General features: G+C 41.0%; 2 protein-coding genes across 3 annotated transcripts in view; both read left to right on the top strand.

Annotated features, from left to right (window-relative positions):
• The first annotated feature begins 5,332 nt into the window (after positions 1 to 5,332).
• On the top strand, positions 5,333 to 7,876 carry atp5mc3b (ATP synthase membrane subunit c locus 3b). Its single transcript, XM_055908616.1, has 5 exons — positions 5,333 to 5,414; positions 5,646 to 5,730; positions 6,584 to 6,661; positions 6,953 to 7,143; positions 7,329 to 7,876. Exons 2-5 carry the CDS (start codon positions 5,692 to 5,694, stop codon positions 7,441 to 7,443), a joined length of 423 nt encoding a protein of 140 aa, XP_055764591.1. The 5' UTR covers positions 5,333 to 5,414; positions 5,646 to 5,691; the 3' UTR covers positions 7,444 to 7,876.
• Positions 7,877 to 9,447: 1,571 nt separating this feature from the next.
• Positions 9,448 to 25,869, top strand: part of LOC129840612 (N-chimaerin-like) — a 40,144-nt gene continuing 23,722 nt past the window's right edge. Inside the window, exons 1-6 of one of the 2 annotated variants that reach the window (XM_055908613.1) lie at positions 9,448 to 9,635; positions 9,845 to 9,916; positions 11,290 to 11,328; positions 11,413 to 11,468; positions 19,083 to 19,114; positions 19,223 to 19,336. In XM_055908613.1, the coding sequence (XP_055764588.1) occupies positions 9,898 to 9,916; positions 11,290 to 11,328; positions 11,413 to 11,468; positions 19,083 to 19,114; positions 19,223 to 19,336 (260 nt within the window). In that variant the 5' untranslated portion in view covers positions 9,448 to 9,635; positions 9,845 to 9,897. Of the gene's footprint in view, positions 9,689 to 9,844; positions 9,917 to 11,289; positions 11,329 to 11,412; positions 11,469 to 19,082; positions 19,115 to 19,222; positions 19,337 to 25,869 lie in introns of both variants that reach the window. The other variant, XM_055908615.1, reaches the window with a different exon arrangement.

The raw sequence follows: 25,869 nt of genomic DNA, 5'->3' as shown, positions 1-25,869 counted from the left end.
ACGGCTTGCAAGGACAACTGAGAAGAGATAAGATTAACGAACCTACCTTTGTGAACAAATTTTCTCAGTGATGAATATCAATAAAACAAAAATGCGTTCAAGGCTCACAAACAAGCACTTAAATGACATTCTGAAAGTGACAGCTAGTCAGGACATGACACCTGGTGTTGATGCACTTGTACAGGCCAAAAGATGCCAAGTTTCAGGAACAAATACAAGTCCAGACTAGACTAACACCTTTAAAATGCTGCCTTAGATACTGTTTGCATTGAAAGAATACAGCTCTGTGAAGATGAATCCTTACTGTGGTGATTTAAAAAATGTGCACTTTAATGTTAGTCAGCAGCTTCAAAACAAAAGTTGTGTGATAGAATTCTACTGTTCATACAACTCCATAAATTTTCAGTATGTATTGTATGTGTATGTATGTTTCATATATGAAGTTTACAGATTTACAGGACAGGCGAACACTTTCTTCATTACACATTTAAAATCACTCTCCTTAGTTTGTAAGGTGTACGCAGGGATTACATTTAGATTTTATATGCGTATGTGTAAGTGGTTTAAAAATTCCTTTCTTTAAAAGTCTCATTTAATCTTAAAGTGCATTACTATATTTTTCAGTACCAATTAAAGTTTTGTGCCTTTGTACAATCAGTGGGATCAGTTGCAATGCATATTTGTGAATGATAAAAGTAAATTGCACATTTGTCTAAGGAAATATGAGGTGTTTCATGAAATGTTTTGTAAAAGGATAGTTCATTAAATTTCAATATTTTCCTAATGTTCTTGTGCTTCTTTACACCAAAACAAAGGAAAGACATGATATTTTGGTTATTTATAGCAGAGTATGGTATAATTTTAATGGTCCGGCCCACTTGACATCTCCCTAGGCCGTATGTGGCCCACGACGCGAAATGAGTTTGACACCCCTGGTATAAGAGGTCATACAATAAGTTTTGTAGTGATTCACATGTAAATAGTATTTGCTGGTCTGTGGTGTGTAATGAGGAGCAACCAGACGCTGCACTTGACTCATTTATGAAATTGCTTATTCCAGTTACTAATAAGCACGCACCCATTAAGAAAATGTTAAATCCCCTTGGATTGATGAGGAATTGAAAAAGTGTATGGTTGAGGGATGAGGCAAAAGGTAAGTCTGGCAGACCAACTGATTGGCAAATGTACTACAAATTAAGAAATCATGTGACTAAGCTAAATAAAAACAAAAAATAAACTATACTATGAAACAAAGTTAAATTATATAAAGAATGATAGTAAAGAGCTTTGGCGCACCTTTAATCACATTTTGGGAAAAAAGCCAACTCGGCTCCATCATTCATTGAATCAGATAATGGCTCATTTGTCACAAAACCAACTGATATTGCCAGCTACATGAATTAGCAAATTTAGGGATGATATGCCAGCAACAAACGCTGACACTACACATCCAAGTGTATCTGACCAAATTATGAAAGACAAGAACTGTAGTTATGAATTCTGTAAAGTCAGTGTGGAAGAGGTGAAAAAAGTATTGTTGTCTATCAACAATGACAAAACACCGGGGTGACAGAGGATAATAGCAGACAACATTGCCACTCCTTTTTGCCACATCTTAAATGTAAGCCTACTAGAAAGTGTATGCCTGTCACGTTCTGACCATAGTTCTTGTGTGTTTTGCTTGTTTTAGTGTTGGTCAGAACGTGAGCTGGGTGGGCATTCTATGTTGTGTGTCTAGTTTGTCTGTTTCTATGTTTGGCCTAATATGGTTCTCAATCAGAGGCAGGTGTTTTGTGTTGTCTCTGATTGGGAATCATATACAGGTGGCTTGTTTTGTGTTGGGGTTTGTGGGTGGTTGTTTCCTGTCTCTGTGTTTTCTCTGCACCAGCTAGGACTGTATCGGTTTGCCACATTTTGTTATTTTGTAATTGTTAAGTGTTCACTGTTTATCAGTATTAAATATGTTGAGCACCAACTACGCTGCGTCTTGGTCCGATCCCTGTTACACCCTCTCTTCTTGTGAAGAGAGGGAAGGCTGACGTTACAATGCCCTCAAACCTGGAGGGAAGCTAAAGTCATTCTGCTACCCAAGAATAGTAAAGCCCCCTTTACTGGCTCAAACAGCCAATCAATCAGTCTGTTATCAACCCCAAAAATGGTGTTTGACCAGATAGAATGCTATTTAACAGTAAACAAATTGACAACAGACTTTCAGCACGCATGTAGGAAAGGACACTCAACAAGCACATCACTTACACAAATGATTGATGATTGAGAGAAATTTATGATATTATTATTGTGAGGGCTGTCTTGTTAGACTTCAGTGCAGCTTTTGACATTATCGAGCATAGTCTACTGCTGGAAAAACTTTATGTGTTATGGCTTTACACGCCCTGCTATAATGTGGATAAAGAGTTACTTGTCTAACAGAACACAGAGGGTGTTCTTTAATGGAAGCCTCTCAAACATAATCCAGGTAGAATCAGGAGTTCCCCAGGGTAGCTGTTTAGGCCCCTTGCTTTTTCAATGTTTACTAACGACATTTCACTGTCTTTGAGCAAGGCCGGTGTGTCTATGTATGCGGATGACTCAACACTATACACGGCAGCTACTACAGCGACTGAAATGACCGCAACACTTAACAAAGAGCTGCAGTTAGTTTCGGGATGGGTAGCAAAGAATAAGTTAGTCCTAAATATTTCCAAAACTAAAAGCATTGTATTTGGGACAAATCATTCACTAAACCCTAAACCTCACCTACATCTCTTAATGAATAATGTGGAAATTGAGCAAGTTGAGGTGACTAAACTGCCTGGAGTAACCCTGGATTGTAAACTATCATGGTCAAAACATATTGATATAACAGTAGCTAAGATGGGAAGTCTGTCCATAATAAAGTGCTGCTCTGCCTTCTTAACAACACTATCAACTAGGCAGGTCCTACAGGTCCTAGATTTGTCGCACCTAGACTACTGTTCAGTCGTGTGGTCAGGTGCCACAAAGAGGGACTTACAGTTACAGTTGGCTCAAAATGGCTGGCCCTTAAAAGTACACGGAAAGCTAACATTAATGCCATGCAGGTCAATCTCTCATGGCTCAAAGCGGAAGAGAGATTGACTTCATCATTACTTGTTTTTGTAAGAGGTGTTGACAAGCTGAATGCACACAGCTCGGACACCCATGCATGCCCCTCAAGACATGCCACCAGTGGTCTCTTCACAGTCCCGAAGTCCAGAACAAACTATGGGATGCTCACAGTACTACATAGAGCCATGACTACATGGAACTCTATTCCACACCAGGTAACTGATGCAAGCAGTAGAATCAGAGTTAAAAAGCAGGTAAAAGTACACAGCGGGGACTGTGAAGCAACATAGGCACTGACACATGCATACACACACATGATAACATACGCACTATACATACATGTACACATGGATTTTGCGTTGTAGAGATGTGGTATTGGAGTATAGGCCTGAGGGCACACACTTATTGTGTTGTGAATTCTGTAATGAATGTAAGGAAGTAATGTTTTTAAAATTGTATAACTGCCTTAATTTTGCCGGACCCCAGGAAGAGTAATGGGGACCCATAATAAATGCAAATACAAATACTGTATATTGTCCACATTTGTGAATTTCCAAGCGTGTGTTTAGATATTTAAATGTCACATTGATGTGAAGGAAAGGTTAAGCACAATACAAGCCTTTTAATCAGCTTCAGACTGCCGTTATTTAAGAACCTTGGAGATGCAGTATAATATCTTTATTTAAATGTTCCACTCAAACCTTATTTTACCTGGTAAGTTGACTGAGAACACATTCTGATTTACAGCAATGACTTAGGGAACAGTTACAGGGGAGATGAAGGGGGATGAATCAATTCAATTCAAATCAAATCAAATTTTATTTATGAATGAGCCAATTGGAAGCTGGGGATGATTAGGTGGCCATGATGGTATGAGGGCCAGATTGGGAATTTAGCTTGGCTACATCTACATGTCCTTGAAGACATAGGTAGAGACCCTGTCTATGAACCAATCATTGCATGTCTGTTCGCCCCTGTCATTCCCTCACATACCCAGACAAACACACAAAGACAGACACAGCTTTAGAGCTGCCAATCATGTTGAGGACAGATCTTTGAGGGAGTTAGGGCATGAAAATAGTAGTTTATCAGTATTTTGCTCTCATCTCTAAATACTATTAATTTAATGGACAAGGAATGTTAATCCAACACTTTTTTTAAAGCTGGTCACATGTTTTTGTGTATGTACAGTATATATGTGTGTGTGTGTGTGTGTGTGTGTGTGTGTGTGTGTGTGTGTGTGTGTGTGCGTGTGTGCACCTACTTAATACACAGTGGCAAATCTCAATTTTAATCATAAGACCCTACGGCCTTTAAAATCAACTCTGGACCTCGAAGCCAGTTCGACTGCATTTTTCCATTGTTCCCTCTAATCAGGGACTGATGTAGACCTGGGACACTAGATGTGCGCAATTAATTATCAGGTATAACAGAAAACAAGCAGGGTCCGGACCTCGTAGGGTAAGAGTTGAATACCACTGCCCTACTCCCTGTGCAGATTGGAGATCTGAAAGGACATGGCATAGGTATGGTAATAGCTAAACCTAGGCTTCAGATAGGCTAGTTGGATTTAATGCCATATTGCTAACACCTGTCAAACCTTCTCAGATCGCTGATGTTAGGGTTGAGGGTTGACATTGGGATTGGGTCAGTATAGCAGGAATGATACCTTGCATAGCTGCCACTACATCACAGGCTTATACAACATCCCCCTCTGCTGGAGATGGATCATGTTGCATATGATCTGCTATAGTGCAAAACCAAACTCGACGAATAAATGAATGCTTTTATATCTTAAAAAAAAAAGATAGACAAGAGAACGTTTGAAAAAGATGACACTGTCCATATATGAATACAACAAAAGGCTAAAGAACAATAAAACTAGAATTCTAAATTATTTTGGGGTTAAAACAAATATCTGGGGTAAAACTGATACTGTGTAAGTGCTGTGCTTGTTGCGTGTCCTTCCCTTTTAACAGAGAATTTTAAAATAGCAGTTCAACATCATTGGTGAACAGTGTGGCACTCACACAAGTAGAAATAAACCCTTTTGAGTTTGCCCTACTATCACCTTGCGTTTATAAGTTTATTATCACTAGTAGCATGATTCAAATATGTCACATTGTCATTGAAACGAATACAATAGATATTTGATTGATATATAGAAACATAGATCGTGATTGTACTTTTTTTTCTATCCAATGTTCCAACAAAGGTGCTAGCTGAGGAATGAGGTCTGATGTCGTAAAACCCGTCATCCGGGAATATAATTAAATACGGTTTCGGGCATGCGCAGTTGTTCCTCAGCGCTTCGACCTCTGCAGCCGGTAAGTGAAGGGGAGGCAAATGGGTGGTCTGCGCGGAAACATTTTAACAATCCATTTTCATCTTCGATCTAAAGTCGTTTTGATCCCACACCGACAACATAATTTATGTGAAGAAAGTTGTTTTGCACATAACGTTAATCATTTTTATGGATTCGCTGTTTCTTTGAATTTGTTGTGAAATTATCATTGACCTTAGCTACTGTTCTCTCTTTTTTTTGTTGAGACAACCAGGCGACTCGTCTCTAGTTGATTTTATCAGTTAACACATTAAACTAATATGTACGCCTGTGCGAAGTTCGTCTCTACGCCTGCACTGGTGAGTTGTGAAAGTAATGATGCATATAAGTTGTCATAGCATAATGTTAACTAGGCAAGTTAGATGGGCCTGCTGAACTTGTACTTATTTGTGACTTAGGAACTGCTGTAACGTTTTAGTGCATGCAATTGTGCACACTGAATTGTAAGTGACTTGGTTTGAAATTTAATTGAAATCAACGTAGCTAGCTAACCTTTAAAAATAAATAATAACCTGCTCTTGGAAAATAACGTTACTTATTGTCACCTAAGCTAGGTAGCCAGCTTTAGCTATGCTTAGGTTTGGTTGCTAACCATCGCTCGTTAGCTTTCGAATGAGCCAATGAGACTTTGTCATTTCAAGGTCATGCAGAAATAAGCAGCTAAGACTGCTTTCTTTGGCTATGTGCATTTGCTACTAGTAATGTCTATCGTAGTTGTGCACTTTGCCAGTTTGGCGTTTGTGTATTTTGGGCCATGGTACTACATCTTGATCCACTCCATAATGCCCTCTGAGTTGGTCGTCTAGGACATCTGAAAGGGCTGGTTCAGTAGAGGCAGATATTTGGAACTAAACACTACAGTGCTTCCATGCATTTGTCATGTTTAACAGCACATTCTCCTTAGTGTGTGTGGGAGGGTGGCTCTGTAGCTGGCTAGTAGTATGTAGCGAGCTACTAGTTATTTATCATGTTGTACTGCCCACATCTGACTTGTACAGTTGGTCAGTGGGATGTACATATGATTTGGCCATGTGTCCCCTTGCTCTGTTAACAAATGTTGTTTATTTTTGTGGTGGTGTGTTTATAATCAAGTTACAATGATGTTATGGAAGTTGCATCACTAAACGTATACCATTTTTTTTAAATGTACAGGTCCGTGCTGGATCCAGGGCATTATACAGACCTCTCTCTGCGTCTGTGCTTTCCCGGCCGGATGTCAGAACAGGAGAGGTGAGTGTCTACCTGCCCCTTTTACCCTTTAGCGCCCTTACCTTGAGGAACAACATCAACTTCTATGGACAACTGATGTTACCTTTCAGTCTCGATTTTTTTCCTTAGGTAAAATGTTGCCGATAGAAATGATAAAGAAACAGCCCTCTGTTCTCTTCCAAATTATATTGGACCCCTCTGCAATGATTTAAATGTTGTCTTAATCATAAATGATTGTAATATTTATCTTCAAGCTGTTTCTATGGTCAATTGGTTAATATATTTTTTTGACTTTTTCTTTGTTGCTCCCAGGCTAGCACTGCCTTTGTGCCACAGAGTGCCTTTTCTCAGGTAGCACTTCGGGGTTTCCAGACTAGTGCTGTGAGCAGAGACATTGACACAGCAGCCAAGTTCATCGGTGCTGGAGCTGCCACAGTTGGAGTGGCTGGTTCTGGTGCTGGAATCGGGACTGTGTTCGGCAGCCTTATCATCGGATATGCAAGGTAAATATTGCCATTAGTAGATATGGTGCCCTACTTTATGCCCTCAACTATGTGAATCTTTTTTATTTTTAAAATATATTTTATACAATGTTTGTGAAAATGGTAAACAATCGCTATGGCTGAAAGTCTCTCCCACAGCTTTGATTCATGGCACTAGCAATTTATTTATTTTATTTTCTCCCCAGGAACCCTTCCCTAAAGCAGCAGCTTTTCTCCTATGCTATCCTGGGATTTGCCCTGTCTGAAGCCATGGGTCTGTTCTGCTTGATGGTTGCTTTCCTGATCCTCTTTGCCATGTAAATATGTCCACTGCAGATGGTGATCATGATTTTGAAACCACAGCTGTGGCTACCTATTTTATTCGAGCAACCCAAATTGTTCAGTGTTGGTCATAAAATTGTAAATTTTTCAAGTTTTTGTTGAAGGCTGACAAAAGAAAAGGCATGTGTTGTAAAAATGTAACCAATTACAGAATTAAATGCATGTATTTCACTATTAAAAATGGTTTATTTATTTTGTGTATAGCCCCACTTCCCTGCAAAACATTTTCAAAGGAACACCAGATTTTGGATTAACAAATGCATTTCTCTAGTGTGTGCCATTCAGCTCAAAACAAAGCATATAGTTATGTTAACTGCAGGTTGGTTGCAATCAAGTGAGTTTAAGTACATTTTCACTGTACTTTTGGTTATCATATGCTTTTAATTGTAATAAATACTGAAGTCATCTTTCACTGGTGTAATACAATGTCCTCTTTTGCTATTCCATGAAAAATGATCAACATGACTCTGCTTGGATTTAATTTTTAAAACAGCCATTTAATATATGTTAAAGTTGCCAATAGATGCTGACAGTTTTGCATTAGGATTGGGGAAGCTGATCTGAGCTCTTTACCTAGGGCAAACTTCACCCCAAACCATAAATTTCGCTTGATCTTGAAGATATTTTAGATTTGGGGTGAGATTTAGTCAAGCTGTTGGATTGCAATTGAATAGACACTTCCAATCTCTTGCATTTTGAGATTATTAACTTAATAGCACGAAGTAAACATTTTGGTGGTCATGAGCAGACATTATTTATGGATAGTTAAAACATTCATAGCAGAGATTATGTATTTAATCTGCATGCTAAATTGAAACAGTTTGGGTCCATTGAATGTCACTTTCTATATTAAATACAAAAAATGGAGTTTGGATCCTGTGCAGTGCCTGGGTTTTTGAATTGACCCTCCATTATTGCTCACACTTTGCATTGCTTTGTAGTAGTGGGATAGCCTTTGTTGGAGCATAGTTGGCTTGGTGCGAATGCAAGGAGGATACTTTAAGAGGGGGGAGGGAATAATGCAACTGGTTGTATGTGAGTGGACAGTGAGGTGTGCTGCTAAATGGCTCTGGACTTGTCTGATTCTGACCAATGACACCCCCCCCCCTTGCTGTGACCTTCATTCTTGTGAATTCTGCCTTCCACCGCTCAGCCCATTGACACTACCAAAAACACACTGCTTCTGCTCCCATCCTGACTTTAAACTGTTTAATTACTTATGTGCTATGTATGTAATTTGGCTATAGCTGCCAAGTACAGCCTACATGTGTAGTAAATTACTACTATTATGGTGCCTGGCAAAGGGCATGGGCTTTATCTGGCTGTGCTCCTTCTCATGACCCTACAAGATCAAGTTGGTAGCACACACACCTTCCATGATAGAATAGGTATTTTGTATTTCTATTTATTATGCATCCCCATTAGCTGCTGCCAAGGAAGCAGCTACTCTTCCTGGGGTCCAGCAAAATGAAGGCAGTTATAAAAAATAAACATTACAATACATTCACAACATATTAGGTGTGGGCCATCAGGCCCCTACTCTACTACCACATATCTACAACACACAATCCATGTGTACGTGTGTATGACTGGTGGCACAAGTAGTGCTCTTGCCTTTGGACTGCAGGATCTATGAATCGTCAGCTCAAACATTGCCTGTACTAGGCCTACTAGCAGAGCCGAATTTGCAGTCAAGATTTCCATTTAGGATGTCCCAAAAAAATGAAAACGAAATTACAAGGACATCTCAACGGTATATTAATCTAATCAGATGTATGGATTCTCTCATCCTTCTAACATGTTGATTTAACTGGATTGCTGCTGCACCGGTCCATGCTTTCCGGGATCCTTGGGACTAACCAAATTGAAATGTAAAGTTGTTACGGTTAGGGTAGGGACATCCTAAGGATCCCAAATAGCACCAACCCTGCCCCATCCTTTTCGGAGCAGCTTCACATGGTAACCATGGTAAAACTACGGCCTAAAATTGAGGCGGATGGTCACGTGATATCACAAGATGGCGACTAAGTTATAGAATATAGATACGGTGTTTGTTGGGATCAATTATATTAGCTATATGCATGCATATGCAACCGGATAGATTACATCTTGGCTTTATCCTCACTGTAGATAAATGCATGTTTGCATCTACGCCTGTTCCCATTCCTTAGGTTTGTTTATTTTTGTCATGAAGTCGGCGGCGCTACTAGCGGTGACTCACAGTGTGAGCAAACGCGTTACCTTAAGTGGCCAACGCTATCTAGCCTGGACTGGCTCTGTTATTGTACTATAAACATTTTGATACAGTTTTCAACATTTTTCCTAGTTGCTGAATGTTTTCTCGCAAACTAATATTTATTCACTGTATTCCCCTTATCAGCTTTCTAACGGTGGTGGAAATAGTCATATTGCGCATCAGTTATCGCACCAAGAATGGCTCTAAATGTCTTTGGTAAGTTAACTAACGTTAGCTAGCTAACTGTTCCTTTCTGTAAGTTTGATACCTCGCTAGTTCCAATACCAGCTCTAACGCCAGCTTCCTAGTAATGTATGTGACAGATATGCAAATGTTTTGCTATAGAAATGTGGTCAGTGTTTGTCCATCTAGCTACCTTTTTTTTTTAACCTTTTCGGGAGGCCTGTAGAGTTCTTTCGCACCGGATAGAAACACCGTATTTTGCGTCAGCATATTTGTAGATACGATGTTGGATAGCTAACGCTAGCTAACCAACAGTTTATTTAAGTCATTATCAACGTTCATCTATTTTAGCGTTTTAAGCCATGTTAAAACCCCTTAACCATCAAAGGGTATCACAAGCCTTTTCAAGAGGTGGAATAGTAGACTAGTCTATTGCCTTTTTTTGCATTAAACAAAATAACATTGACATATCTGTAACTTTTGAACTAGGAGAGGGAGAGAAAAAACATACAGAACAGTTAGGGGGCGGGAAATTAAGTGCATTTCAAGTTTAAGATAGAGCTGACATCCAGGCTGTGGGGGATGAGACTGGAAGCTCTACTTTGGGACAGACATGCAGTGTATTCTGTCAGAACACACATGCCATAGTCCTTTCAGGCTGTGGTTGAAAGCACAGTCTGCAGTCCTATGTAGTGCAATAGCTATTTGAGGGTCAGAACATCCTTGTAGTAGCCTAATTTAAATCTTTGTCCGTAGTAAGTAGTAGCTCTCTTTAAAGGTATCCTACACAATGGTGTCGACCCAAACTGCATGTGCTACGGTATTGGTATGGTTCAGTATAGAACAGTGGTAATTTTTTTGGAAGCATATGTTGCTATGAGTGGAGACAGAGCGACCATACCAACAATGGCGGATGTGTGAAAAGTACATTCCAAGCCCTCATAAAACAGTTGGGCTTGGCACCATAATGTATAAATGTTTTAATGTATTCATGCACATACTTCTCAAGTACAATAAGCCAAAGCTAATATCAATGTTAGATTTATTCTGAATTTGCATTAAATGCAAATTTTCCCACAGCATTAGTTTGGTATTGTTGATTAGGCTAGTTGCATAGTATCTTGCATCTAGCCTAAAATGAGTGACCCAATATTATGCTTTGAAGGCAATTCAGATGTGCTGAAGGCCCACTAGTGTAATAATTTTTTGAGGTCAAAAATATCTTGTCTGTTCCTGAATCTGTAGAAAATCAAATTTGTCAGGGTGGCTTAATCAACACAGTTTAAGTGTAGTGTGATAGAATGACCACCTTGAGGCACTGTCAATCAGGAAACAAAGATTTTTGGTAGTGTGTCAATGTTAAGGTTTATTAATTAAGACTTGAAATTATGTTCTTCTTTCCTCAGACCATGATGAATACAGGCCGCCAGTGTGGAAATCTTACTGTGAGTATAAATGTATTCTAATGATGAAAATATTGTAGGGAGCACTGTAATCATGTTTTACTGACTGTTCTGTTTTTGCACAAGTGTATCAGCTCCAGCAGGAGGCACCACACCCACGGCGACTGACCTGCACCTCTGAGGTAAGCAAACAGACACAGAAAAGAGACAAATTGGCCACTTAAAAGAATGTCTGCAGGTATTCATAATAGATTCTCAATAAGAAATTATTAAACAAAATGCGTCCGATATAACAATTTTATATGAACTGAAAACTATTTACTGCATCACTTGATGAACTGTGACATTATGTCTGGACATGGCTAATTTCTTCGTGCTCCCGCAGCTTTTTATACCGCACCCACCACTTCCTCCTGTTTTTTTGTCTGACTCCCGCCTGCTCCTGCAAGAACTGGTTCCACCCAACAGAAGTCCCAAAATGTTATTTTAGGCTTATGTGACACAACTAACTTGGGAGCCCTGGTCCCAGCAATTTGCCACTCTAGGCAATATCAAAATGCAAAAAAACGGCCCCAAAAATTGCTTAAATTATCAGATATTCTCACATAGCCTAAAATAAAATAAAAATAGGCAATCGGTAAGCTGTTATTGGGTTACATATCAGCCAATAGGCCAGAGGTAATTTGAACGAGATCCAGAGTTGGAGCGAAATAGAATAGATTGGGTACTTGACTTGAGCTATGTTTTGCATAATTTTTAGGAGTGGGACGATTTTCAGACCGAGACAGATGTGTTATTTATTTCCAGTCAATGTAGTAAACTACAGTCACCGGCCAGTTTATTAGGTACGCCCACCTTGTACTAGGTGTCGGTAACATCACAGGGATGTTGGTCAATGCTGATGCGATGGCATCAGGCAGTTGTTGCAGATTGGACGCCAGTACATTCTTGCTGGGAACAGCCCGTTCCATCTCATCCCAAAGATGCTCTGTTGGTTGAGGTCTGGGGACTGTGCAGGCCACTCAAGTAAACTGAACTTGCTGTCATGTTCAAGGCAATGTTTTTTCACTCCTCATTTGTCCAGTGTTGGTGATCACGTGCCCACTGGAGCCGCTTCTTGTTTTTAGCTGATAGATGACTACCTTGTGTATTCATCTGCTGCAACAGCCCGTCCATTCTCCACACCACCATTATTTGTTTGTGGCCCGCCTGTTAGCTTGCGTGATTTGTTAACATTCTCTCATCAACAAGCTGTTTTCGCCCACAGGACTGCCGCTGACTAGATGTTTTTTGTTTGTCGCATCATTTCCGGTAAACCCTAGATCAGGCTTACTTGAGTACTATTGGAAAAGGTCCGGTCACAAAAATGTCCTACTGTAGGTTGCAAAGGTCCGGAGGGATAATGTAATCAAACGGCGTAGTAACAAACCCCCTCCTTACAAGCCATGCGACCCCAACTGTTCACACCCCTCTTACCCCTCTTGTTGATGGATATAAAATGTTGCAATTTTAAAGAAAATTCCACACATTTTTGCATGGGGCAGATCTTATTTTGCTGTTTTTAAAGCTAATTTCCTGCAATTCTATGCATTCTTCCATGTCTTGTGTGTTTTATATAATACCAGGGGTCGAAGCCCGGTCCGTATTGACCCCGTTCTGGGTCCAGACCCGGTCCGCAGTCCGCCAGTTGAGTATGGAGGCCCTAGAAGGGCGGCAGTTTCTGAGATACTGGATCCACCGTGCCTGGCACTGACGGTCATACCACACTCAAACTTGTTTAGGTCACTAGTTTTGCCCATTCTAATGTTCAATCGAACAGTAACTGGATGCCTGTCTGCCTGCTTTATAAAGCAAGCCACGGCCACGTGACTCACTGTCTGTAGAAGCAATCCATTTTCGTGAACGGGGTGGTGTACCTAATAAACTGTATTTTAGTCATTTAGCAGACTCTTATCCAAAGCGACTTACAGTTTTAGCTCATATTTAGGAAGTTTCATAATCCCAGAACTAAAATCTTATGTAATTGCGGAAGATGCTCAAATGTTCTAGGAGGAGATTGGTGCTGGATGTATTTTAAGTTATCTCTGTATGGGTTCTCATACCAGTGTAGATTTTTCCAATACCGTCTATAATGATATTTTAAAGGTGCAATATGCAGAAATCGCTTCATCATTTTGTGGTTGCTAAAATTCTAATAGTTCGCCTATTTTCAATTTGTTTGACAAAACAAGCGGTCATTGTCTACACAATCATTGGACCATCTAAACTGCTGTAAAATACAGTATATTTTCCATAACCAAAAATATTGTGTTTAAAGATGGTTTACAAAACAAAGTAAAAGACACAAAAACATAACTTAAGAACGTGAAGCATAAAAATAGCGCACATTAAACAGATCTACTGCTTCTTAGAGCTGCAACATACACTCACACTGGAACAGTTTTATCTCAATCTCTTCATTCAATGACTCAATCATGGGCACTCTTACTGACAGTTGTGGTTGCTTTGCGTGATGTATTGTTGTCTCTACCTTCTTGCCCTTTGCTGTTGTCTGTGCCCAATGTTTGTACCCTGTTTTGTGCTGCTGCCATGTTGTGTTGCTACCATGCTGTGTTGTCATGTGTTGCTGCGATGCTATGTTGTTGTCTTAGGTCTCTCTTTATGTAGTGTTGTGTTGTTTCTCTTGTCGTGATGTGTTTTGTCCTATATTTTTATTTTAAATCCCAGGCCCCGTCCCTGCAGGATGCCTTTTGCTTTTTGGTAGGCCGTCATTGTAAATAAGAATTTGTTCTCAACTGACTTGCCTAGTTGAAAAAGTTTTAAATCAAATAAAAAATTTGACTTGCTTTCAATGAGAATAAGAGATCTATAACTCAAATTTCTATGTGAATTTGTTCGGGTCACCCAAAAAGTGACACATTGCAGCTTTAGGTGCTAAATAGTAAATGAAAAGTTCTACAAATGATCTTACTTCACTGTCAGTTTTGTCCCAGTTTGGTTCAGTATAAAAATGGAGAAAGCCCATTTTAAAAACCACTTCACACTGTTTGGTTCTAATTTTTCAGAGTAAATAACTCACGAACACTAGAGAAGTTTAACCAAGTTTAATTCTTCCCAAAGGGTCGATACAGCTGGATTCAGACAAAGACATGTTCCTTCCATCACAAGTGTATATATACCTCACTTTACACTCCTCCTCTCCAATCCTTACATCTTATGGTTCGACAGGAAGAGGGTAATAAGATAATAAACCATTATTTCTCCCTTCAGGGGATCTGACCTGACCTCCTGACCTCAACCCCTCCTTCCCTTAATCCACAGATGTACATTCGCTTCCCCTATAGCAATCCTGTGACTTCCTCCTGTCCACCCAACACATTCCAAAGCCATCTGTCTTTCTACAGAAAACCATTAACTTCTGATGTGAAACCAGTCTCTTACACTCCTTAATATACTATGCTTCTGATCTATTATGTCTCTAGTATATCAATGTTCAAAGTTTACCCCGAATCCAACAACACACATTTAGAACTTTTATTATTCAGTCCACAAGAGGTTAGGAAATTAAAGAGAATTGGCCCATGCTTTTCCACCCGTACCTTCAGGCTATTTAATTGAGACCATACACTACTGGTCAACAGTTTTAGAACACCTTTTTTCTTTATTTGTACTACTTTCTACATTGTAGAATAATTGTGAAGACATCAAAACTATGAAATAACACACATGGAATCATGTAGTAACCAAAAAAGTGTTAAACAAATAAATATATTTTATATACAGTTGAAGTCGGAAGTTTACATGCACCATAGCCAAATACATTTAAACATAGTTTTTCCACAATTCCTGAAATGTAATCCTAGTAAAAATTCCCTGTCTTATGTCAGTTAGGATCACCACTTTATTTTAAGAATGTGAAATGTCAGAATAATAGAGATAATTATTTATTTCAGCTTTTATTTCTTTCAGCACATTCCCAATGGGTCAGAAGTTTACATACACTCAATTAGTATTTGGTAGCATTGCCTTTAAATTATATAATTTTTTCAAACGTTTCGGGTAGCCTTCCACAAGCTTCCCACAATAAGTTGGGTGAATTTTGGCCCATTCCTCCTGACAGAGCTGGATTAACTGAGTCAGGTTTGTAGGCCTCCTTGCTCTCACACACTTTTTCAGTTCTGCCCATACATTTTCTATAGTATTGACGTCAGGGCTTTGTGATGGCCACTCCAATACCTTGACTTTGTTGTCCTTAAGCCATTTTGCCACAACTTTGGAAGTATACTTGGGGTCATTGTCCATTTGGAAGATCCATTTGCACCCAAGCTTTAACTTCCTGACTGATGTCTTGAGATCAATACTTCAATATATCCACATAATTTTCTGTCCTCATGATGCCATTTATTTTGTGAAATGCACCAGTCCCTCCTGCAGCAAAGCACCCCCACAACATGATGCTGCCACCCCCGTGCTTCACGGTTGGGATGGTGTTCTTCGTCTTCCAAGCCTCATCCTTTTTCCTCCAAACATAACGATGGTCATTATGGCCAAACAGTTCTATTTTTGTTTAATCAGTTCAGAGGACATTTCTCATGGGGGACCATCTTTGTCCCCATGTGCAGTTGCAAACCGTAGTCTGGCTTTTTTTATGGCAGTTTTGGAGCAATGGCTTCTTCCTTGCTGAGTGGCCTTTCAGGTTTTGTCGATATAGTACTGTGGATATAGATACTTTTGTTTCTGTTTTCTCCAGCATCTTCACATGGTCCTTTGCTGCTGTTCTGGGATTGATTTGCACTTATCTCACCAAAGTACATTCATCTCTAGGAGACAGAACGCGTCTCCTTCCTGAGCGGTATGACGGCTGCGTGGTCCCATGGTGTTTATACTTGTGTACAATTGTTTGTACAGATGAACGTGGTACCTTCAGGCATTTGGAAATTGCTCCCAAGGATGAACCAGACTTGTGGAGGTCTACAATTTTTTTTCTGAGGTCTTGGCTGATTTATTTTAATTTTCCCATGATGTCAAGCAAAGAGGCACTGAGTTGGAAGGTAGGCCTTGAAATACATGTACAGGTACACCTCCAATTGACTCAAATGATGTCAAATGATGTCAATTAGCCTATCAAAGGCTTCTAAAGCCATGACATCCTTTTCTGGAATTTTCCAAGCTGTTTAAAGGTACAGTCAACTTAGTGTATGTAAACTTCTGACCCACTGGAATTGTGATACAGTGATAAGTGAAATAATCTGTCCGTAAACAATTGTTGGACAAATTACTTGTGTCATGCACAAAGTAGATGTTCTAGCCGACTTGCCAAAACTATAGTTTGCTTTCAAGAAATTTGTGGAGTGGTTGAAAAACGAGTTTTAATGACTCCAACCTAAGTGTATGTAAACGTCCGACTTCAACTGTGTGTGTGTATATGTATGTATGTTATATATATATATATATATATATATATATATATATATATATATATATATATATATATATATATACACACTGCTCAAAAAAATAAAGGGAACACTTAAACAACACAATGTAACTCCAAGTCAATCACACTTCTGTGAAATCAAACTGTCCACTTTGGAAGCAACACTGATTGACAATAAATTTCACATGCTGTTGTGCAAATGGAATAGACAACAGGTGGAAATTATAGGCAATTAGCAAGACACCCCCAATAAAGGAGTGGTTCTGCAGGTGGTGACCACAGACCACTTCTCAGTTCCTATGCTTCCTGGCTGATGTTTTGGTCATTTTTGAATGCTGGCGGTGCTTTCACTCTAGTGGTAGCATGAGACGGAGTCTACAACCCACACAAGTGGCTCAGGTAGTGCAGCTCATCCAGGATGGCACATCAATGCGAGCTGTGGCAAGAAGGTTTGCTGTGTCTGTCAGCGTAGTGTCCAGAGCATGGAGGCGCTACCAGGAGACAGGCCAGTACATCAGGAGACGTGGAGGAGGCCGTAGGAGGGCAACAACCCAGCAGCAGGACCGCTACCTCCGCCTTTGTGCAAGGAGGAGCAGTGCCAGAGCCCTGCAAAATGACCTCCGCAGGCCACAAATGTGCATGTGTCTGCTCAAATGGTCAGACACTGACTCCATGAGGGTGGTATGAGGGCCCGACGTCCACAGGTGGGGGTTGTGCTTACAGCCCAACACCGTGCAGGACGTTTGGCATTTGCCAGAGAACACCAAGATTGGCAAATTCGCCACTGGCGCCCTGTGCTCTTCACAGATGAAAGCAGGTTCACACTGAGCACATGAGCACATGTGACAGACGTGACAGAGTCTGGAGACGCCGTGGAGAACGTTCTGCTGCCTGCAACATCCTCCAGCATGACTGGTTTGGCGGTGGGTCAGTCATGGTGTGGGGTGGCATTTCTTTGGGGGGCCGCACAGCCCTCCATGTGCTCGCCAGAGGTAGCCTGACTGCCATTAGGTACCGAGATGAGATACTCAGACCCCTTGTGAGACCATATGCTGGTGCGGTTGGCCCTGGGTTCCTCCTAATGCAAGACAATGCTAGACCTCATGTGGCTGAAGTGTGTCAGCAGTTCCTGCAAGAGGAAGGCATTGATGCTATGGACTGGCCCGCCCGTTCCCCAGACCTGAATCCAATTGAGCACATCTGGGACATCATGTCTCGCTCCATCCACCAACGCCACGTTGCACCACAGACTGTCCAGGAGTTGGCGGATGCTTTAGTCCAGGTCTGGGAGGAGATCCCTCAGGAGACCATCCGCCACCTCATCAGGAGCATGCCCAGGCGTTGTAGGGAGGTCATACAGGCACGTGGAGGCCACACACACTACTGAGCTTCATTTTGACTTGTTTTAAGGACATTACATCAAAGTTGGATCAGCCTGTAGTGTGGTTTTCCACTTTAATTTTGAGTGTGACTCCAAATCCAGACCTCCATGGGTTGATAAATTTGATTTCCATTGATAATTTTTGTGTGATTTTGTTGTCAGCACATTCAACTATGTAAAGAACAAAGTATTTAATAAGAATATTTCATTCATTCAGATCTAGGATGTGTTATTTTAGTGTTCCCTTTATTTTTTTGAGCAGTGTATATATGTCGCCCCTTGTGTGCACGTTCGGTAAAACCGTATATCCTGGTATTGTACAGAAATGTTCTGAAAATAGGAATACCTCCCAGCCCTAATTGCAACACAACAGTAATAGATTTTCAACACATTTTGGTATGTGAATTTCCAGTAGATATTTCCGGTAGTGTAGGCCTGGACAACCACTGGATTCTCTGTGACGTTAACCACACTGTTAGTGTTTGCAAATGTATATTGTCACATTCCCATAGAAATGTTGAGACCCCGCACAGATATTCATTTCACTTCATAGCCAGTTGAATATATTAAAGAAAAGGCTTGCAAGAGTGGGATAAGGGATACCATTTGTATTACATTCCGGCTTGGCCTGCCCCTTGATGGACACCTGTGCCTGCTAGCATTGTCTCTGACCATGGTGCTTATCCAGTGACCTTCCTCTGAAACACCTAGATGGTGGGCATTAGATCCTATTTAAGTTTGCTATATGTCTTCACAGTAGTCAAGTCGCGTAGCATACGGTGGATAATTTTTTATTTTGTCCTCCATGATGAGTTGTTTCCTATGGAATGCATCCCAGTGTTTTATAGCTGATGCAAGTAAAGTACTATTGCGGTGACTTAGTTCTCCTCTGGTTAACCTTCCAACCTTCACAATCCGAAAACTAGAACTCTATTTTCCCTGATTTACTTATCAATGGAATATTCTATTTGCTTTCAGGTGGATAACCGGCCCAAATACTATGGGAGAGAGTAAGTTGGATTATTTTAATTTAGAATTTATATACAAAACTAGGCATTGCTGTAGTTTTTTTTTATCCAGTCTGTATCTGTATTTCCAATGTTCTGTCTTCTCCCCAGGTACCACGGGATGATCTCCAGAGAGGAGGCTGACCAGCTGCTGAGTGTGGCAGAGGGGAGTTACCTCATCAGAGAGAGCCAGAGGCAGCCTGGGACCTACACACTGGCCCTACGGTTAGGCACACGCACACTTTTTCTACAGATAGATTTTCCAAACGGTGTGATGCATGACTTCTTTTGATTAGTTTAGATTTTTTTTTTAGTTTCACCCCTTTTTCCTCCCCAATTTCGTGATATTCAACTGGTAGTTACAGTCTTGTTCCATCACTTCAACTCCTCTATGGACTCGGGAGAGTTGAAGGTCGAGAGCCATGCGTCCTCCGAAACACGATCCTGCCAAGCCGCACTGCTTCTTCACACACTGCTCGCTTAACCCGGAAGCCAGCCGCACCAATGTGTCTGAGGAAGAAACACCTTTCAGCTGGTGACCTCAACGTCTAAGCCATTTGGTGGGGGGGTTCTACTAAGCTAACATATGGAATTGCTTTAAGATGAGCATACCATGGATAATTTATCTATTTCATTTAGAATGTTAATAACCCTTTAGATATATATATATATATATATAAGCGTAAGTCACTGAGCAACGGGTGAGGCTGAAATAGCCGAATCCACTAATTTGAAGGGGTGTCCACATACTTTAGGGTATATTTCAGCCTCACCCATTGCTGGCAGGTGTATAAAATTGAACACACAGCCATGCAATCTCCTTAGCCTAACATTGGCAGTAGAATGGCCTTACTGAAGAGCTTAGTGACTTTTACATGGCACCGTCATAGGATGCCACCTTTCCAACGAGTCAGTTCATGACATTTCTGCCTTGCTAGAGCTGCCCCGGTAAACTGTAAGTGTTGTTATTGTGAGTGGAAACGTCTAGGAGCAACAACGGCTCAGCCGGGAAAAGGTAGGCCACACACGCTCACAGAACGTGAAACCGTCTGTCCTCGGTTGCAAAGCTCACAACTGAGTTCCAAACTGACTCTGGATGCAACTCCAGCACAAGAACTGTTCGTCGGGAGCTTCATGAAATGGGTTTCCGTGGCCAAGCAGCCGCACACAAGCTTAATATCACCATGCACAATGCCAAGCGTCGGCTGGAGTGCTGTAAAGCTTACCGCCATTGGACTCTGGAGCAGTGGAAACGGGCTCTGGAGTGATGAATCAAGCTTCACCATCTGGCAGTCCGACAGAAGAATCTGAGTGTGGCGGATGCCAGGAGAACGCTACCTGCCCGAATGCATAGTGCCAACTGTAAAGTTTGGTGGAGGAGGAATAATGGTCTGTGGCTGTTTTTCATGGTTTGTTTTAGGCCCCTTAGTTCCAGTGAAGGGAAATCCTAACGCTATGGCATACAATGACATTGTAGACGATTCTGTGCTTCCAGCTTTGTGGCAACAGTTTGGTGAAGGCCCTTTCCAGTTTCATCATGACAATGCCCTCGTGCACGAAGGGAGGACCACACAGAAAATGTTTGTTGTGATCTGTGTGGAAGACCTTGAATGGCCTGCACAGAGCCTTGACCTCAACCCTATCAAACACCTTTGGGTCGGAATTGGAACACCGACTGCGAGCCAGGCCTAATCGCCCTAAATCAGTGCCCGACCTCACTAATGCTCTTGTGGCTGAATGGAAGCAAATCCCCGCAGCAATGTTCCAACATCTAGTAGAATGCCTTCCCAGAAGAGTGGAAGCTGTTATAGCAGTAAAGGGGGGACCAACTCCATATTAAAATTATTTTTGGAATTAGATGTTCGACGAGTATGTCCACACTGTTGGTCATGTAGTGTATTCTTGAATATTGCATTCAAAAATGTCAAAGACTGCTCAGACTGTTACTGGGCTCATGTGTGACTCCAAGGTTTGCCGAGTCTTGCACACGTACACACACACACTCGTACTGACTCACACACACTGCCTACATATCAAATCAAACTTTATTTGTCACGTGCCAAGCACAACAGGTGAAATGCTTACTTTCAAGTCCTTAACCAACAATGCAGTTCAAGAAAGAGTTAACAATTTTTTTTCCAAATAAAGTAAAAAATAATAAAAAGTAACACAATAAAATAACAATAGCGAGGCTATATACAGGGGGTACCGGTACCGAGTCAATGTGTGGGGGAACAGGTTAGTCGAGGTAATTTGTACATGTAGGTAGGGGTAAAGTGACTATGCGTAGATAATACATAGCGAGTAGCAGCAGTGTCATAGGAATTTCTGGGGAGGGGGTGGGCATCAATGTAAATAGTCCGGGTGGCCATTTGATTAATTGTTCAGCACTCTTATGGGTTGGGGGTAGAAATTGTTCAGGAACCTTTTGGTCCTAGATTTGGCGCTCTGGTACTGCTTGCCGTGTGGTAGCAGAGAAAACAGTCAATGACTTGGGTGGCTGGAGTCTTTGCCAATTTTTTGGCCTTTCCTCTTATACCGCCTAGTATATAGATCCTGGATGGCAGGAAGCTTGGCACCTGTGATGTACTGGGCTGTACGCACTACCCTCTGTAGCACCCTATGTAGCGTCAGATGCCAAGCGGTTGCCATACTAGGCGGTGATGCAACCGGTCAGGATGCTCTCGATGGTGCAGCTGTAGAGCTTTTTGATGATCTGGGGACCCATGCCAAATATTTCTCCTGATGGGGAAAAGGTGTTGTCATGTTCTCTTCACAACTGTCTTGGTGTGTTTGGACCATGATAGTTCATTGGTGATGTGGATATGACATTCATTTTCTACATCTCCCCATTGACCACTTCACACATTGTTGTGTTATAAATATTGTTTCATTATCATTTTTTGGATGTTAGAGTTTTGGGCAGGCAAAAGTTTCTGTGAACAAAGACATTTCTTTGGTTGATACTAAAGAGCACGTGAGAGAGTTCTCCTGCTTAAGTTTATGACCGGGTGTTAGCTGTCAATCCGGCAGTTGGTTGTCAGCCCTTGCCAAGCTGAGCTGAACCATTTGTGATCCTCACAGGACAGTCATGACACCGGGATGATGCTGTTGATGTGAGCCATGATCAGCCTTTCAAAGCACTTCATGGCTAACGACATGAGTGCTACGGGGCGGTAATCACTTAGGCAGGTTACCTTCGCTTCCTTGGGCACAGGTACTATGGTGGTCTGCTTGAAACATGTAGGTATTACAGGTATTGTCAGGCAGAGGTTGAAAATGTCAGTGAAGACATTTGTCAGTTGCTCTGTGCATGCTTTGAGTACATGTCCTGGTAATCTGTCTGGCCCTGTAGCTTTGAATGTTGACCTGTTTAAAGGTCTTGCTCACATTGTCTACCCAGACAGTCGCCTGGAACAGCTGGTGCTCTTATGCATTCTTCAGTGTTGCTTGCCTTGAAGCGAGCATAAAAGGCATTTAGCTAGTCTGGTAGGCTCGCGTCACTGGGCAGCTCACGGCTGGGTTTCCCTTTGTAGTCTGTAATAGTTTTCAAGCCCTGCCACATCTGACGAGCATCGGAACCAGTCTAGTAGAATTCAATCTTAATCCTGTATTGACACTTTGCCTGTTTGATGGTTCGTCTAAGGGCGTAGCGGGATTTCTTATAAGCGTCCAGATTAGTGTCCCACTCCTTGAAGCGGCGTGCAGCTGTTGCCTGTAATCCATGGCTTCTGGTTGGGATATTTACCTATGGATGATGTCGTCGATGCACTTATTGATGAAGCCGGTGATTGAGGTGATATACTCCCCAATGCCATTGGATGAATCCCGAAACATATTCCGGTCTGTGCTAGCAAAATAGTTCTGTAGCGTATTGAGCGAGTCACTGGTACTTCCTGCTTTAGTTTTTGCTTGTAAGCAGGAATCAGGAGGAAAGAATGATGGTCAGATTTTCCAAATGGAGGGCGAGGGAGAGCTTTGTATGTGTCTCTGTTACAACACATTAACAGCAAACTAAAACTACATCAAACTCCATAGATGGCTTTAAAACCTCTTGCCGCTCAGATCCCTTTAGTGGGATTATTTTCGTCTACATCCGGTGAATTGCAGAGCGCCACATTAAAATTAAATTACTAAAAATATTAAATTTTCATGAAATCACAAGTGCAATACACCAAAACACAGCTTAACTTGTTGTTTATCCAGCCGGCGTGTCAGATTTCAAAAAGGCTTTAGGGTGAAAACAAACCATGCGATTATGTGAGGACAGCTCTCAGCAGACAAAACCTTAAACAGCTAGCAGCAAAGTAGATTGGTCACGAAAGTCAGAAAAGCAATAAAATTAATCACTTCTTATGATTGCACTCACGAGACTCCCAGTTACACAATAAATGTTTGTTTTGTTCGATAAAGATTCTCTTTATATCCAAAAACCTCCATTTGGTTGGCGCGTTTTGTTCAGTAATCCACAGGCTCAAGCAGGTCACGACGGGCAGACGAAAATTCCAAATAGTATCCGTAAAGTTTGTAGAAATGTTTTTTATAATCAATCCTCAGGTTGTTTTTACAATAAATAATCGATAATATTTCAACCGGACAATAGCCTTTTCAATAGAAGAGAGAAAGAAAAGGTCTCGCTCCCAGCGCATGCATAAATCTGAGGACATCTGGCTATCCACTGACGCGATGTGATCATTCTTGCAAATTTTTCAGAATAAAGGCCTGAAACTGTCTAAAGACTGTTCACACCTTGTGGTAGCCATAGGGAAAGGAATCTGGTTGATATCCCTTTAAATGGAGGATAGGCTTGCAAGAGTAGTTTCAGAAAAACAGCACTTCCTGGATGGATTTTCCTCAGGTTTCTGCCTGCCATATCAGTTCTGTTATACTCACAGACAATATTTTGACAGTTTTGGAAACTTTAGAGTGTTTTCTATATTTTTTCTGAAACTACTCTTTAGAGTGTTTTCTATAATTATATGCATATTCTAGCTTCTGGGCCTGAGAAATAGGCAGTTTACTTTGGGCACGTTTTTCATCCAAACATCAAAATACTGCCCCCTAGCCTAAAGAGGTTTTAAAGAGCTCACACACATTAACGTCATATTCTTACTTTGGTCATTAGGAAGGAAGAGTCCGTTTCTGTCCTACACTGATGATATGAATCACCAGGAAAATAAACATTGAATGATGTAGGGGAGTTTTCTAGTACAGAATGTTCTAAAAAGTGTGTGTGTTCTTCTTTATCTTGAAAGTTCAAATGTAATTCCATTGGGGGAACATAGGTTGTATGAGTAGCATTGATCAGCTTCTCTCAGCTGTCAAGTGCTGTATTGCTTATGCACTGGGGCCTGATTTTAAATTTAATTATTTATCCAGATCATTTTCCTTGAAGCTGCTGTGATGAAAATGTTGATTTCTTGTATTTATTGAGGTCAGCCATGTTGTGCTTCAAGTGTCAATCTGCCACTCTGTGCATTGCTTCGCCTATGTGTTTGCCTCTGCGACAGAGGAGTATACCTTCCTCTGTCGCAGATGTCGTTAGCGTGGTAAATCTAATGCACAGTGTATTCCCAGGTCTGGGCTCTGTCCTTGAAGCCAGTGAGAGGGCTGCCAAGTGTTTATTTTTTTCATAATCTCCCAGTCTGAGGCTTCCCTCAAAAACCCTTTCTGTCCCATATCTCATTTGGTCTCGCTAAAGCAGATCAGCAGAGGTGATGAATGTTTTCGTCTCTGATTTTGTGTTTTTACAAACTAGGGCAGCGTTTGAAATTCTCATGTGAAAATGCATTGTTTTCCAAACAAGCAATGAGGTTTTGAAATGCAAATAAACCGCATTGCTTCCTCCTGTATATCTGATAGAAAAACCAGAAGGCTTTCTTTTCTCTCTGCTTAAGTGTCTCACCTTTGCTGATTCTTTGCTATAATTGCTTTCCATAAATATAATCACCTTTTGTAAGGATGGCTGGAAAATGGTGTCCAACAATGGGCATCCTTGGATCTGAATTTGGAAGGGTTAGGTAATGAACTTTGCGTCTGGTTGGTATTGGAGTAAGGATTCTTAGCTAGTTAGTTTGTGCAGGTCTACAATTTTATCCCTGATGTCCTTAAACAGCTCTCTGGTCTTGGCCATTGTGGAGAGGTTGGAGTCTGTTTGATTGAGTGTGTGGACTGGTGTCTTTTATACAGGTAACGAGTTCAAACCGGTGCAGTTAATACAGGTAATGAGTGGAGAACTGGAGGGCTTCTTAAAGAAAAACGAACAGGTCTGTGAGAGCCGGAATTCTTACTGGTTGGTAGGTGATCAAATACTTATGGCATGCAATAAAATGCAAATTAATTACTTAAAAATCATACAATGTGATTTTCTGGATTCTGTCTCTCACAGTTGAAGTGTACCTATGATAAAAATTACAGACCTCTACATGCTTTGTAAGTAGGAAAACCTGCAAAATCGGCAGTGTATCAAATACTTGTTCTCCCCACTGTATATCCAAAATGTCCATTTTTTTGGCGCGTTTGATCCAGAAAAACACCGGTTCCAACTTGCTCAAACGTGACTACAAAATATTTCAAAGGATCCCTGTAAACTTTGCCAAAAAATTTCAACCTACTTTTGTAATACAACTTTAGGTATTTTTTAACGTTAATAATCGATAAAATTGAAGACGGGATGATCTGTGTTCCATACAGGATTAAAACCAACTATAGCTAGCTTTCTGGTCTCGCGCCTCTAACAAACAGGACACTTCGAGTGA

The sequence above is a fragment of the Salvelinus fontinalis genome, chromosome 41 (assembly GCF_029448725.1).
Source record: "Salvelinus fontinalis isolate EN_2023a chromosome 41, ASM2944872v1, whole genome shotgun sequence".
NCBI lineage: Eukaryota > Metazoa > Chordata > Actinopteri > Salmoniformes > Salmonidae > Salvelinus > Salvelinus fontinalis.
Note: the sequence above shows the minus strand (reverse complement) of the source record. Positions and strands in the feature narration are given on the sequence as shown.

What these genes read in the sequence shown, in the direction of transcription:
- atp5mc3b (XM_055908616.1), top strand. Translation starts at nt 5,692, where the DNA reads ATGTACGCCTGTGCGAAGTTCGTCTCTACGCCTGCACTG. An exon ending in TCGTCTCTACGCCTGCACTG is followed by an intron (nt 5,731 to 6,583) that starts GTGAGTTGTGAA and finishes TTAAATGTACAG; the next exon opens with GTCCGTGCTGGATCCAGGGC. An exon ending in CGGATGTCAGAACAGGAGAG is followed by an intron (nt 6,662 to 6,952) that starts GTGAGTGTCTAC and finishes TGTTGCTCCCAG; the next exon opens with GCTAGCACTGCCTTTGTGCC.